Source organism: Pan paniscus, chromosome 4 (genome assembly GCF_029289425.2).
Source record: "Pan paniscus chromosome 4, NHGRI_mPanPan1-v2.0_pri, whole genome shotgun sequence".
NCBI classification, from domain to species: Eukaryota; Metazoa; Chordata; class Mammalia; order Primates; family Hominidae; genus Pan; species Pan paniscus.
The window spans coordinates 107,452,043-107,468,889 of NC_073253.2; the positions used below are offsets into that span (position 1 = coordinate 107,452,043).

At 39.8% G+C, this 16,847-nt stretch overlaps 1 protein-coding gene across 1 annotated transcript in view; it reads right to left on the reverse strand.

Moving 5' to 3' along the window:
* The window catches only part of EPB41L4A (erythrocyte membrane protein band 4.1 like 4A), a 259,857-nt gene that overhangs the window by 31,929 nt on the left and 211,081 nt on the right, over nucleotides 1-16,847 (reverse strand). Inside the window, exons 14-18 of the mRNA XM_003826742.8 lie at nucleotides 15,471-15,561; nucleotides 10,960-11,043; nucleotides 9,907-10,020; nucleotides 1,190-1,237; nucleotides 96-173 (exon numbers count right to left, since the gene is read on the reverse strand). Of these exons, the coding sequence (XP_003826790.1) occupies nucleotides 96-173; nucleotides 1,190-1,237; nucleotides 9,907-10,020; nucleotides 10,960-11,043; nucleotides 15,471-15,561 (415 nt within the window). The remainder of the gene's footprint in view (nucleotides 1-95; nucleotides 174-1,189; nucleotides 1,238-9,906; nucleotides 10,021-10,959; nucleotides 11,044-15,470; nucleotides 15,562-16,847) is intronic.

Consider the following 16,847-nt stretch of genomic DNA (forward strand, 5'->3'; position numbering starts at 1 on the left):
TGGAAAAATAAGACTTACAAAGGACACTCAGTTTCTACCACCAAGGGCAGCCTCTGATTTCAGAGTGCCAGTTAATTATAATATTGAGATATTACCTGTTTCTCTTTTTCCGGTGTTCTCTATTAGAATTTTCTGATTCACTACCACTGCTGGTGTTACAGCGTGAACGTGACCTGCAGACAAAAAGGTAAGAACAAAAGAAAAAACACACATTTATAACTCAAGAACAATTTCAGAAAGGTTTATATGGGTCTTCTGGAATTCATTTTGCAGTAAAATTATCAATCCAAACATCAAGAGCTGTATTATCCCTCTCCAAGTCAGTGTTTCTGAACTCAGTAAGACATCTGACTGAGTCTGTAGCTCAGGGAAATGGCAATGCAGGGGAAATATAAAAACCGATTAAGGTGAATGTCATTATGTTCCCAGAACGGACCGCAAAATCAATCACTTCCAACAGAACTCTGACATGGCAAAGCCGTAAGTCGGTGGTGGACTAAATATGGACACAAAATCTTGTAACCCTCCCATCCGCCCCACTGAGAGAGGTAGAGTTTATTTCCCTAGCCTCTGAATTTACACTGGTCTTGTGACTGATTTTACCAATAGAATGAGATGGAAGGGATACTATGTCAGTTCCAGGACTAGCCCCTTAACAGACTGGTAGCTTCTGCTTCCTCCCAGCCTAAAGAAGTGTAAAAGAAGTGTCTACAGAAGTGTAAGCTAGCCAGGTGGAGAAACTATGCAGAGAGGTCCCAGGCCTCCAGCCTTTCTGCCAAGATGCCAACACGAAAGAGAAAGGCCCCCTGGATAACACAACCTCAGCTGTCATCTGACCACAGCCTCATGAAATCGTGAACAAGACGAGCTAAAAAGCTGCCTGTTCAATGGACAGAATTATACTAGATAAATAGAGTTGTTGCTGCTTTAAGCCACTGAGTTCTGCAGTGGTTTATAATATGGCAACAGATAAATAAGACAGCTCCTCTGAGACACAAAGGAGCAGGAAAAAGCACAGTCTTAGGATGCAACAGAATGGAAGACTGGGAATCAGCTGAACACAAACTGGCTTTTGAAAGTAAAAAAAATAAAAAAATAATAATGCCCCCACTCTTTCCTTAACTCTGAGCATTTCTAAATCTGCTAACCCTTCTTCCCTCTGACTGTCCTTCCATTTTTGTTTTTTTACCTCCTCCTTTGCTTAAGATCTGAATCTTCACCACTGTTATGGGCTTTCCTGTGAAAACAAATAAAGACATTTAAGAAAACAAGAGATTATCAATTGGCTAAGGAAAGCACACCAAAATGAGTTTCACTTCAGTTAACACATATTTGTCATACATTCATTCATTTGCCAAACATTTAAGTCATATGTATATGCCTAACCCTACATACAACACGTCCCAGAAATATAATGTTAATAACATCACCTGGCCTCACTCTAGTGGAACCTGCAAACCGTCCGAATTCCATTAATCCAATGATGAGGTTAGTCTGCAGTTTCAGAACTGCAATCCTCCAAGCTGATTTCTGCCATAGTGGAACTGACATCATCTCACTTGGATGCCCTTTCCCATACCCTGAGGCTCCAAATTCTCTTTATCTCTTCTCTCATAATCTCCTCCACTTCAACTCAGCAACCTACCTCATACTTAGGACTTTATCATCTGTAACCACCTCCAAACACTTTGCTCTCTTACCACAATCTCCTCTTCCTCCTGTTTACCACTCCCCATTTACTTTCAAACAGCTTCAATGGGGCATCCTGGTTAAAGGTGCTGGCTCTAGAGCCAGACAACGTGAATGTGAATCCCATCTTCTCCACTGATGAGTTATGTGATTTAAATAAGTTACTTTTCTACTCAGTGACTCACTTTTAATAGAATCTCCTTTAAAGTCTCCTCTAAAGGATAAAATGAATTAATATATTTAAAATGCATACATTAGGACCTGGGCCATTGTTAGCACTCAACCAAGATAAGCTGTTATTGCTTATTCAACTATTTCCATTCTTCCTTTTCTTTGACCCCAATAAGACTATCTATTGACCTGGCTACTCTCCACCAGCTCTTCACTTCTCTTCACTGTCTTCTGTACTCAGCTTAGATTTCCTAATCCATCATTTCAATAACATGCATGCTGATACTCAACATGTTCCTCAACTCTGTTTTTCATTCCATCTTTTTGGCAAAATCCCAGGCATGGGTGAATCCAACTATGCAAGTTTTCTGGATCAGTCCTAAACAGCTGGCTGAGCAGTGCTGGAAGGAATCACACAAAAGGGGTGTATTACACTACAAATCCACGTTCATAAACTTCAAGTGGGGCCACACCACGGTTCAGCAATCCTGCCACTTTTCACAGATCTAAGTACAAAGTGGTTTCAAACTCTCCACCCTGCAACCCTCTGACCCACAGTACTCCTGTTTCAGCAAATGATTTTGTTTTCTCCTTCCGAAGGAAAAAGTAGCCTCCAGATGTAACTCTTTCATCTTCCTGCTACCAAAAATAAAAACTTACCAACATCTTCCTCTCTGTTATTTATGGATTTATCCTTACTACCAAGGTTAGTCCCTCCACCAGTGCTTTGTGGTCCCATCACCCTGTGTCTTTTCAATGACTTTCATTAACTACCCTCCCACCTCTCACACATAGTCACCTTGCCCGTCTAGCAGACTCTTTTTACAAGCTATTAACTTTTTCAAGTCTCTACTGTTTAAACAAACATAGACCTACTTTGAGTCCACATCCCCCCTCATCTGCCCAGTCTCTCCTCTCTCCTTCAAAGCCAAACTTTTGGAGAGTGGTGTCTATGCCCCATGCTCCATTTCCTTACAATCTGTAATCTAGCACCTTCCCATTCTGATCTCTTTAACGTATGGCTTACGTTACTCCATTTCCTCCAACACACTTATATCAAATAACATGAACAGCAATATGTGGTCTCTGTTCTTACATCAAATTTTGGGGTCACTATTTAGCATAAACACAATTATACCGAAATTGGTCACAGACGATCTAAACAGTGTTCCAGGAATATGATTCCATTCTTTTGTAGGTTTTAAATTTTCTAAGAGAAGATACTTGCCTAAGTTTTCCATGTACATATCACTTGCTTAGGGTTCTTTTGCTTATCACTAATTCTTCAAACTCTGAGAGAACTGCAAAACTCCTGCTATGGATGGATACTCAGGTAATCTGCAAGTTCCATTTATATCCCTCCTGGAGCCCTCTGCCCTCCTGCTCATACCTGGACCTTTGACTAACTCCCCTTTACCATGATCCAAGGAACTCCTTTTGCTTCTTGGTATGATGGACCCTACGTCTCCAGGTCTTTTGGCTACTTGTCTGGGTTTTGGTAAAGTGTATCTTTTAGTTGCTAACAGAAAAATCTGCATGACAGATACACTTTTTTGGAACCCAAAATTTCCGAAAATGTCTTTATTCTATACAAATAATTATGGTTATCTGGGCATAGACTCCTAAACTGAAAATAATCTTTCAGACTTCTGAAGGCAATACTTCTTTGCCTTCTTCCTCTGATATTACTGTTAAGCAGCCCAATTTTTTTTTCTTTTTTTTTGAGACGGAGTTTCACTCTTGTGGCCCAACCTGGAATACAGTGGTGCGATCTCAGCTCACTGCAATCTCCGCCTTCCGGGTTCAAGTGATTTTCCTGCCTCAGCCTCCACCAGTAGCTGGGATTACAGGCATGCACCACCACGCCTGGCTAGTTTGTATTTTTAGTACAGACAGGGTTTCACCATGTTGGGTAGGCTAGTCTTGAACTCCTGACCTCAGGTGATCGGCCCACCTCGGCCTCCCAAAGTGCTGGGATTACAGGCATGAGCCACCGTACATGGCTCCCAATGTCATTTTGATTTGTCACCATTTGTACATGGATATTTTTTTCTCTCCCATATTCCCATGCCCCCTCCAAATCTTTAGAATTCTTTGTTAATCTATAATGTTTTGAAATTTAGTTATAATGAACCTTCGAATGAATCTAACTTTTCAACCGATTATGTCAAATGCTTAGTGGGTTCTTCTCTATAATGTCACATCCTTCAGTTCTGGAATATTCGCTTTGCTGTTTCTTTAATAGTTTCCTCTCCTATGTTTTCTCTGTTCTTTTTTCTTAGAAATTGTATTAGTTGAATGTTTGATATCTAGGTTTGATAATTTTATTATTCTTATTTCCATACATTTGTTTTATTGTGGGTTTTTTGGTTCCGTTTTGGGGAAGATTTTCTTAATCTTACCTTCCAAATATTTTACTCATTTTAAATTCTGCCACACTAATTTTAAGCCTAATAACTCTTATTTATTAGTTCTTACCTTTGTATTGATAGAAATTCATGGTTATATTTTTTCATCTTTCTAAATAATTAGTTTTTTAGAAATTTTTATTTCTTATATTGTCTGTTTCCTGTGAGAATGCCCCCAACCCCACCCTACACCCCATTTGTTTGTTTTAGTCTCTGCCTTTCTAGACAGAAGCAATGCTCAAATGCAGGCGTTCATGGCTCTCTCTTCCTATTCAAGCAGTAAGTGTTAAAATGACTGGAGCCCTTTGGATGGTGCAGTGCACCTTAATTAATGGCCTCACAGTAATATGAGGGCAGCCTCAATCATTTCATTGGATGATCCTTTGAAAGTAAGTATATGTAAGTCTTTTCTCTTGTACCTAGTCCATTTCCTGCAGTGGGATTCTCTAGTCTCATGCCTAGGAGATATAACTATTTCAATGGAAGATGCTTTGAAAGCTAGTATCCGTAGTCTTTTCTCTTGTCCCTGTCCATTTCTTACAAAGGGATTCTCTAATTTTCTGCCTAGGTAATATAAGCCTGGATTTTAGTATTCTGGGAATGAAGAGAGAAGGGAGACATTTGGTATGCAAATTTTCACTCTCTTGATTTTTCCATGGCCACAATCTCTCTTTCTCCTTTACCAGTTAATCTTCAATTAAGCCAAATGCTGGAGCTTCTTACAACTCTGTCATTGACTTTGTCTTTTTGCATTCTATCTATACTATCCACCTAAACAACCTAATCTCTATATTTCAAGTAACATACTTAAGATTATATTTCGGTCCATAAAGCAAATCTAGCTCCTGACTTACATTCACAACCCATGTGAATCCCGCACTTGGACTTCTCAGAAGTACCATAAATTCAGGATATCAGAATCTAAACTGGCAATTGTCCCTTTCAAGCCTGTAAAGTCCTGATGATTCTACTTCTACGCAACACATCGAATTCAAAAAACTGAACAAGCCTGGGTTTCATTCTGGACAGCTCCCTCTCCTCCACCCCTCATACTGATTCTCCTACCAATTTTACCTCTCACTGGCTACTGAAACCATCTACTTCCTTATATTTCCACATCACCACCTTGGTCCATGCTCCCATTCTCTGTTGCTAGGACTCGGACAATAGCCTGCTGCCTGGTCTTCTGCTACTACCCACTTTCACCATTTCTCCACAGGACAGTGAGGGTCATCTATACAAACACAAATGTGATGTTATTGTACTTCCTGTAAAAAACCACTGGTCTAAGGACCAAAATCCTGAACAAAGTCCAGGTGGGCTGTAAGGTCTGATCCCATCTTTCTCTCTATGCTCATTTCTAACACATTTTTATTCACTCTCAGAGTCTGATAAACACTGGCCTTTTTCGTTTTCATGAAAGTTTCCTGCTTCTTTCCATTCCCTATGCTTTTGCACATGCTAGCCCCTCTATCTGGTATGACCGCTCCTTTCTTTTAGCCTGTTTGTATCTCAGATCCTGGCGCAAGCACCCAACCTCAGGAAACCAACCCCAACCTCTTTGGCTCAGTGATTCAGCAAACTTCCCCTGACAGTGCTCATTACACAGGCATCTATTTATAAAAATTTATCATGCATTACACTTATGACACGTGTACTTTTCTGTATGCATGCTAGGTTTCAATAAAAAGTTTTTAAAATTCCCTTAAGTACCACATAGCTTACCTTCATATTATGTATTAAAGTCATAATGGCACATATATTCCTATGACTCATGTATTTATCCCTTAACAGCATCTAAGCTTCCAAAGGACAACAACTTTGTCTAATGGCAGCAGCACACTGCACGGCATACAACAGGCACCCAAACATTTTTTAATGTAAAATTGAAAGCTGAGGAGTGAAATATATTGTACTACCAGGAAATATGCTGACTTTCTTTTTCTAGAATAGGAATGTTTAAACAAGCAGGCTTCAGGGTCTCCATAAATTTTGAAAATTATATGCAGATGTTTATATGTATTTAAATATGAACCTACCTTTCCCTAAGGAATGAATCCAGCATTTCACCAGATCTCAGAGGGTAGTACCACCCAAAAAGGTTAAGGATCACTATTCTGGACTCGGCCAGAATTTGATAGCTTGTATCCACCTCATGATAAACAACTGACAAAATAGGAAATTTTGACATCTATTGCAAAACGTATTATCCTGGTATCCAAAGCAAAATATAATTTCCTATTATTAAATTTAAGTCCTTGAGATTCTTCCATGCTGATGACATGTCTTGATTTTAAATGCCAGTGTTAATCCAGCAATGTAGGGATTTGTGCTGAGTGCAAGGTAAATATGTGTGAAGATAAAAAAGACTGACAAGGACAACGACACTTATAGGGCATTTATACTGGGAAGAAACAGAGAAGAATGTGCTTTAGTCCTTTTATGTCAACATGCAGCAATGGCTCATTGCCTCAAAACACACGTCCCCAAAAGAGACCTGTAAGTGCATCAGGCAAAAGGCTCTATGGATGCTCAGGGAAAAGATCCTCTTCCCAGCAAATTTAAATAGCCTTCCCCCGGAATACGCCAATGAAAGGATCCTGTATCCACTCTCCACAATTACTTCTCTGTGTTTCACAGGAAGCCAGCGGAAAATGAACCTCAGTGCAGAAGTCAAGTCTGGATTTGGGAGTGTATATGCTGCAAACTATTACAAGCAATTATTTTGTATGAAAATATGCAAATTTAGCCATATTTTAGCAAAATGTAATTAAGTTCATTTTCAAATGTATTAAAATGACTATCTGCTCAACATGTGTAATTATTTTATATAGGGAGTGCTGACAAATTGCACTAATTAATTAAGGGTAGAAAACTATAAAACTCTATCTACAAATAATATATGCTAAATTCTAATCATCCCTGCCACCTATGTCGCCTCAACACACAATATACACAAATGCACTTTAAAGTATTTCCCAGTGGTGTTGCTTTGGTTTTAAGTATTGTCCAAATTGAACCAACTCTTGGTGTTCCCAAGGAGAAAGCTGAGTAAGGGCTGAAGTACAGTTTATTTAAATGAGGGCTATCACTATCTCCACCTTTTTCAGACGTACAGGCTGGGATTCCAATCCCATGTGTGCCACAGAGGACAAGCTACCATCATCTCCCTGAGCCTCAGTTTTCTCATCTGTAAAACTGAGATGGTGATGGTGGGCTGAATATTTTTCATTGGTACTCAGCCTCTACTGACTCATCTATAATCTGCTCTCTACTGCAGAGATAGAAAGCCTGAAAATTTTATATTCCTGGACACTTTGCCAGCTGGGTTCTAGTTAAGAGAGACTCCAGTAAGATCTGAAGGCAGAGAACAAGAGAAGTTATTTTGCTTCTAGTAGTACCTGTGGCATCAACTCTTGCACTCCTGAGAAGTGGGAGGTTCTTTGTTCGGCTACAGTGGTGGTACCTCCAGCAATGTCAGCAAGAGTGGTCCCTGTCTAGCATCCATCACAGTGCCTGCAGCAATGTCAGCAGCAAGCACAGGCTCAGGATTGCCTGCTCAAAGGTGGAAGCGGCTTCTGGTCTCCAAGTAACACCCACTTCTCTCTTTGCATTCCTTCAGTCCAGAGGCAGTAAAAGCAGCTAGATCTCTTGAGTTACACCACTCTCTGCTTTTTGCACCTTCAATCCTACTTATACCTTTGCACCAATTCCCTACTTAATCCCCCTCTGCTAGAATCACATCATGCCTGAATACAAATGCCATTTCCCAAAGGGTTATTATTGGGATTACATGAGATAATATAGAGCAAGCACTTTGCTCAGTACTTGGAATATGGCAATACCAAACAAATGCCTACTATTACCCTATTATTCTGTGTAATCATTGTTGGACCTGATCTAGCCCCCTCATGTCAGTCCTACTACATGAAGGTAATATAGACCCTTCTCTTCTTAACCATCAAAGGATTTCAGTGAAGTTGAACTTGGTTTCAGAAAGCTGGGGGCAAAGCTCTGGGAAACTAGCAGAAGCAAAAGGGATCAAGCAGGAAAAGGCCAGCAAGTGTGTATTAACTAGGGCATAGGTGAAAGAAGGGCTTGGCTTCCAAACCTGCAGTGTGCACAAAAAGAGTCTTGATGGTTACCTGACATCATGAACTGAACTTCTTGTAATTATAAAAGTCATTTAGGCTGAGTGCAGTGACTCATGCCTGTAATCCCAGCAATTTGGGAGACTGAGGTGGGAGGACTGCTTGAGGCTAGGAATTCAAGACCAGCCTGGGCAACATAACAAGCGAGACCCCATCTCTACTTTAATTTATACATTTTTATTTTTTTAAAAAAGGAAAAAGAGGCCGGGCACGGTGACTCATGCCTGTAATCCCAGCATCTTGGGAGGCTGAGGCAGAGGGATCACGAGGTCAGGAGTTCGAGACCAACATGGAGAAACCCTATCCCTACTAAAAATAAAAAAATTAGCCGGGCCTGATGGTGCATGCCTGTAATCCCAGCTACTCAGGAGGCTGAGGCAGGAGAATCGCTCGAACCCAGGGGGCAGAGTTTGCAGTGAGCCAAGATCATGCCACTGCACTCCAGTCTGGGCATCAGAGCGAGACTCCATCTCAAAAACAAAAACAAAAACCACAAAAACCAAAAAAAGGAAAAAGTCTACAATGCCAATTATGTAGGTACTCAAAATAAAACACAGTCCCTGCCATGTAGGAGTGAAAAGAATTTCACTGATGAGTCGTTTCTACATCTTCCTCTCTTGTACCTGTCACACTGCCCAGCCTGCTTTGCCGAGAGGTCCAAAACTTCCAGCTAAGAACTTTTTAAATTAAGCATACACACACACATATTATCCCTTCAAACACTCTACCCGTATAGGTAAAATGTAACAGGATTCATTTTTTTCTGTGCTTTAAAAGGCGTTTTTCAGCTAAAAAGGCTTATCTTTAAGTGTAGTTTTGTCTTCTCAGGTAGAAACACTTAATATGTTTTATATATTAACATATACTATCTCGTCTGGGCGCAGTGGCTTACACCTGTAATCCCAGCACTTTGGGAGGCCGAGGCGGGCGGATCACCTGAGGTTGGGAGTTCGAGACCAGCCTGACCAACATGGAAAAACCCCTACTAAAAACACAAAAAAATCAGCCGGGCGTGGCAGCACATGCCTGTAATCCCAGCCACTGGGGAGGCTGAGGCAGGAGAATCGCTTGAACCCAGGAGGCGGAGGTTGCAGTGAGCTGAGATCGTGCCACTGCACTCCAGCCTAGGCAACAAGAGTGAAACTCCGTCTCAAAAAAAAAAAGATATACTGTCTCTACTTTGTAATATACTATATATAATATATATTTTTATTATATATTATATACTATTTTTAGACACATTACTCATAAATAGAATACAGAAAGCAAGTTCCTGCCAATATTTTATGAAATTATTCTCTAAAACTCTGGCTGTTTAAGATAAATACTTCAGGATTCCTAACTTATTTTATGTCAAAAAGAGTAAGCTTCCTGTTATCTTGGAGAGAAACAGTAATGTCGGTATAAGAATCACCTATTATAAAGTCAGGCCTGGGACAAAATGCTTCTGTTGAAAGCTGCTAACAGAGCGATTGTGTTCTGCTTACCTCCTCCTCACAGGCTGTACAGAATCATTGTCACTTCCACAGGAGGGGTTTCGGCGACGCGTGTAAGGGAACTTTGGCGACTTAGTGCGATCACTGGGAGAATTGTAGAGTCCACTGGAGAGGAAGAAAAATGGTCAAAAAGAGCCCAGAGAGTTCCTGGGGGAAAACACACCGCAGCCCAGACCTAGAGTTATTCATAACTGCACAGCTGGTACTTCCAGAGGCACATGCACCAGGGGCACGTGGTTCTCTTTGCTGACAAGATTTATTAAAAGAAAAGAGGTAAGATCTGGCAAATCAAATCATAAAGGTCATTATTTTGCAGGGATGCCATTTGTCTCACTAGCCTTCAGTAGTAAAAAATGAACACACACAAATAACAATAACAATTCATACATATGATGAATTTAGCCCTTTCTAAACACTGACTCAGCTAAAGACTTTACATTCATTATCTCAGCTAATCTTCATATCGGCCTTCAGCACTGAGGTACAATTATTAAACCTATTAAACAGAAAAAAAATTGAAATATAGACTACTTAATTAAGTGGCCCAAATAAAGTAGCTAGGAAGTGGCAGGGCTAGAATTTGAACTATAAGTTACAACACAGGTCTGTCGCTGGTTTGGTAGTTGTGACTAGAGATAAACTAGACATATCCATATTTTTAGGAATAAAGGTCTTCCAGCATCACTATTCATCAGCTATAGTTTTTGACTTAAGTTTTTAACCAAAACTATGAAATGGGGCAAATTATTAATATGCCATTTAGAGTTTTCAGAAATATATTACCTTACAGGCAATTTCATAATATTTCCTAGGTTTCCCTTTTGCCTTTCCAAGAAAAAGTTTCATGTTATAAAACATACTGTTGATTTCCACTTCAGAAATCCCAGCCCCTCTCCCCCTGGGTCACACTGATTTAGAGTCTGCCCACTTTATCCACAGCTAGCTGTGATCAGCCACCCAGCAGCTGGATTCCTTTATTCAATGAGCTGCAAGTACTAACCCCTTTTCTACTGTCTCCTTTATAAAAACAACGATTCCCTTTACCTCTGGGGGCCATTTTCTTCCCACGGTGCATGAGATTTGCTTCTTTGGGTATCAGGGCTATTTTCATTCTTTGCTTTCTTAAAGCTTTAATTTTAAAAAAAAGTATGAGAAATAAATTAAGTAGAAAATAAAAGTAAACTCACATACTTATTTGTTAAGTAAAACTTTTTAACAAATGTTAAGATGTGCACACTTATTTGCTTGTTTATACCTGTGACTCTAAAAAGAACATGAAGTCGCTGCCTATAAAATCTGTCTCCAGCAAGTACCTTTGGGTCTTTCCCCCCTCTTTCTTTCTAGTTTTACTGCTTTAGTCAACAGATGCCAGGTCCATCAATTGTTAATAAACTCTAGAGTCCACCTGCAGGAGAGGCAGCAAGGGGAACCACAGAGCCAAGAAAATAAGAAAGCCAAGGAGGAAGGACCTGGGCTACCCAGGATCTTCAGCCTGGCTCCCTTTTTACAACAGTGATCAGAGAAGCCCTGACTCCAGGCATGGGTCTGAATCCACACAGGTCGGTCAGCCCCGGGCAGGTTCAGGCTATTCAAACTGACCTTTTCCCGGCTTCCGCCTTATCTTGGCTTCATCCCTCCAGATGAGAATGACTTTCAAATGCTATTTCCTGACCTAGTATCATCTTTCAGTCCTAAGAATGTAAATGTAACTGAGTTGTTCTACCCTCAACAAATTGTTTTAGAAACCCCTGGGGAGACACGGAGGAAGGGACTAATCAGAAGCCTCCAGGAGACACGGAGGAAGGGACTAATCAGAAGCCTCCAGGCACCAGTGGGGAGGGGTGTGTCACCTCTCACATCCTCAGGAGTCTTAGCTTAAGATAAAGATAGAGCTATTTAACTCCAAATCCACTTTTAACCCTGGCTTTTTGAGGAATCCTCTGTATAACTGTCCTAGGATAGCGTCATAGCGGAGTACTTTGTAACAGCCAACAAAGAGGAGAGAGGAAAGATGACGAGGTATTCAAAAAAAAAAAAAAAAGACTTGCACCCTAGTATACTATCCATGATGGAATTAAAGTAAGCCTATAAAATTATGTATCTGACAGAGGCATATAACCCATAGTATTAGTAGATAGCAGCTTAGTTTATTATTTTTATAAAGGCTAAAAACCTCTACAGATTCAATTCCCAAAGTAAAAGCTTACCTTTTGAAATGATGAAAATTAACAAATATGGTAGATATTTAATACGATAGTAGAAAGTGTATGTGATCAATAAATCAGAAAAAGCAAAGAGAAGGGAGAAGGGAGACTGGAAAAGAAATAGGGAGATAAAAGAGGAACTGAGAGAGTATACAAAAGTTAAAGAATAATAAAATCCTGGGTGACAAGTTAATTGCATTCACACCCTAAGGTATTTCTCATCTGAAGCTTGAGAGGAAAACTTTGGTGGTGCTTCAAGTACCAGTATCATCACAGGAATGTGGTTGCAAAGGGGATTGAAAAATATTGTTAAAATGGCCATACAGCCCAAAGCAATATACAGATGCAATGCTATTCCTATCAAACTACCAACATCATTTTTTCACAGGAAAGAACTATTCTAAAATGGACCCTCCCTCCAAAAAAGCCCAAACAGCCAAAGCAATTCTAAGCAGAAAGAACAAAGCTGGAGGCATCACACTACCTGACTTCAAACTGTACTACAAGGCTACAGTAACAAAAACAGCATGGTATGGTACAAAAACTGACAAAAAGACCAATGCAATAGGATAGAGAACCCAGAAACAAAGTCATACACCTACAACCATCTGATCTTCAACAAAAGCAACTAGAACAAGCAATGGGGAAAGGACTCCCTAAATGGTGCTGGGATGGCCAGTCATATGCAGAAGAGTGAAACTGGACCTCTTCCTTTGACTATATTCAAAAATCCACTCAAGATAGATTAAGAACTTAAATGTAAGACCTCAAACTATGAAAATACATCTTAGAAGAAAACCTAGGAAATATCATTCTGGACATCAGCCTTGGTGAAGAATTTATAACTAAGTCCCCAAAAGCAATTGCAACAAAACCAAAAATTGACAAGTGAGACTTTAAAGAGCTTCTGCACAACAAAAGAAACTATCAACAGAGTAAACAGACAATCTACAGAAAAGGAGAAAATATTCACAAACTATGTATCTGACAAAGGTCTAATATCCAGAATCTATAAGGAACTTCAACAATTCAACAAGATGAAACAAACAATGCCATTAAAAAATGGGCAAAGGACATCAACAGGCACTTTTCCAAAGAAGACATACATGCAACCAACAAATACATGAAAAAATGCTCAACATCATTAATCATTCGAAAAAAGCAAATTAAAATCACAATAAGTCACCATCTCCCCAGTCAGAATACCTATTATTAAAAAGACAAAAAATAAAGATGTTGGCAAGATTGTGGAAAAAAGGGAACACTTTTACACTGTTGGGGGAAATATAAATTAGCTCAGCCATTGTGGAAAGCAGTTTGGAGATTTCTCAAAGAACTTAAAACAGAACCACCATTTGATCCAACAATTCCACTACTGGATATATACTCAAAGGGAAACAAATCATTCTACAAAAAAAGACATATGGCTGGGCGCAATGGCTCACACCTGTAATCCCAGCACTTTGGGATGCCGAGGCAGGCGGATCCTGAGGTCAAGGGATGCAGACCATCCTGGCCAACATGGTAAAACCCCATCTCTACCAAACCTACAAAAATTAGCTGGGAGTGGTGGCACACGCCTGTAGTCCCAGCTACTTGGGAGGCTGAGGCAGGAGAATCGCTTGAACCCAGGATGTGGAGGTTGCAGTGAGTCAAGATGGTGCCACTCCACTCCATCCTGGCAACAGAGGGAGACTCCATCTCAAAAAAAAAAAAAAAAAGACACATAAACTTACATGCTCATTGCAGCACTATTCACAATAGCAAGGACATAGAATCAGCCTAGATGACCATGAACAGTGGACTGGATAAAGCAAATATGGAACATATACACCATGGAATACTACACAGACATAAAAAAGAATGAAACCATGTCCTTTGCGGCAACACGGACGCAACTGGAGGCTATTATCCTAAGTGAATTAACACAGAAACAGAAAACTAGATACTGCATGTTCTCACTTATAAGTGGGAACTAAACACTGAGTACACATGGACATAAAGATAGGAACAATAGACACTGGGGACCACTAGAGGAGGAGAGGGGGCAAGGGTTGAAAACTACCTATCACGTACTGTGCTCACTACCTGAGTGATGGGATCATGCATACACCAAACCTCAGTGATAAACAATTTACCCATGTGACAAACCTACTGGCACATGTACTCCTGGACCTAAAATAAAAGTTGAAAAAATAAATTTTTAAAAGGAGGATTGTACTCCTTCTGCACATTCTAAAAAAGCGTGGGATCTGAATCTCATGGAAGATTCCTGTTCTCATGCTGAACATACCACAAGCATACCCTGTACATACAGATGAAGCTGAATCTCTATCCACAGCTATGAGGGTGACTAAGGGAAATACAGTAAACTAAAGTTATGCAATGATAAAGAACTTGTCATCCTAAAAGGAGAACCGGTAAATGTCTTAGAACCAAACAAAACATAGGCAAATCCCTGCATAAAATATTAAAACTCTGAGAATCTTCAGATCTTAAAGTTATCTTGCTGAGAAATTATGAACTATACTCCTCGAAGTAGCCACAATACAGCTGAATGAAGGCACTATTATTTACCAAAAAAAGATCAAGTAGATGATCTAAGAAGTCTTTGCAGGTCACATATCTCTGATTGCTGGGATTTCCCCATGATGTATGGGGGGGCAACCCCTACAGAGAAAGTGAGCTCATGAAAGCTGCTCATTGTTGTTTATAATGCTGTTCCGTGAACATAACTGGAGAGAAGAAAAAATGACTCTGCAACAGTGTCTTAACAGAAAACAAGGCTGAGCTCTCAGGGAAACAATCCATGTAATATATTAAGAGAAGGCTTTTCCACTGGGGAATGCCCCCTGGGAAAACAGATGCAGAGGACCATGACAAGTCTTCATACATATGCAATCACTGACTTCTGAGGATCTGATGCCTCTAAATACCATAAACCCTCTTTCCAGGGCTACAGTTCAGTGCACCACTATAATGAACACAGTACATTAAACATGAATATCATCTACTTTATTTTACAAGTCCCTCTGAGTTAGTCCATTATATCATGCCATTTTCAAAATCACAAGAAATTTTCAATTTTCTGCGGAGAATGCAGACCACAGACAATCTGTGAGTTCACCTTGTGACAAAAAGAGCACTTTCTTCAAATAAGAGAGTCAGGTCCTGATGTTTTATATTTCATTGGTGTTTTAATGTATTATTTGGCCCAGAGATTTATTGGATCCCATGGATCAAAAGTATTCATTAATCATCAAAGTTAAAAGATTTTTAACCTTGTCTACAGAAAAAAAGCATTTTTACAACAGCATATAATTGTACGTTTCTTCAGTTAACTTCACTGACCTTTTTACTGGTGAAGGTGCAATAATTTTAGTTGTTCCTTCATTTTCTCCATTTTCCATGTTTGCAGTTATCCTACTGATGCTGTTTGATTCTAGCAGAGGAGAAGAAGGAAAGATGGAAGAGAGAGGAAACAGTGATAAGGAAATGAAAGAAACAGAAGACTTATTTTAAAATGCAATTTTAGGGACACTGTGGCACATTTTATTGATAAATTATAACCCCAAATAATGAATCACCCAATAAATTGGAGGTACTATTTTCTAACGTGTACTAAACCCTCAACATAACAATGTCCTGCGAGTCTAGGCTATTTTTTTCAGACTTTAAAACTAAGTCTCCACATCTTTAGATGTTAAAATAACATTCACTTTAGACTATTAAAATGATATTCTGAGATATTTAGTACCATATGTTAGAATATAAAACATAATGATCAGGTTTTGATGACTAGTTGTGAAGAAGTCAGCATATCATGACAGTCCCCATTCGAAATCAAACCAAACAAAAAACTTCAAACCTGAAAATATCCCAACTCATAATGCAGCTGTCAAAAAAAGAGTAATATACATGTGATCTGTATCACTCACATATAAAAAAAGACATTTTCAAATGTGTTCTTCATGCAAACATTCCTAAAAATCTGAAACTGAATTTTTAAAAGTTGTTATTCCATAGATTTGCATACATGCTAGAGGAACCAGCAGAGGGAGCCCATGGCAGACACAATGTTGGAAGTCATGATCGAAATAAAGATAACTGAAGGGTCTGGGCCCATCTAGGAGGTCAGGCTTCCACTCTCAGGGCAGAGGTAGATAAGCCTGCAGGAGTGAGGTGTGTGGGCTCTGGGAACAACTCTTCTCCAGTGTGCATGTACCTCACTCAAGGAGGAGGCAGTTTAGATGAGCAGGGGAAATCAGCATGCACAGATGCCCACAGGCCCTGTTCAATTAGGTCTATGTGCCATGCAGGTGTGTCTTCCTCGGAGCTACTCCTGCAGGGGTAATACTTACGGTCCTTCAATCCAATGCATAACGGTCACTAACCACCGAGAATGTCATGAAGATGAGTTTGTCACATTAATAAGCACTAATATTTATTGAGTACTTACTATGTGTCAGGTGCTATTACAAGCGCTTCACATCTATTTACTCATGTATCCTCAAAATAATCCTATGAAGTAGATATCAATGTTATCTCATTTTAAAAGATTAAAAAAAAAATGGGCCTTTCTCAAGGTCCCACAGCTCCTGAGTGGTGGGGCAAGCTTTGAAGTTGGGCAGTCTGGCTCCAGAGACTTAGCTCTGAACCACACACTACTTCCACCTGTGGCCCCACAAGCCGCTCAAGAGTCAGTCTAGATTAGGAGTCAACTGGGAG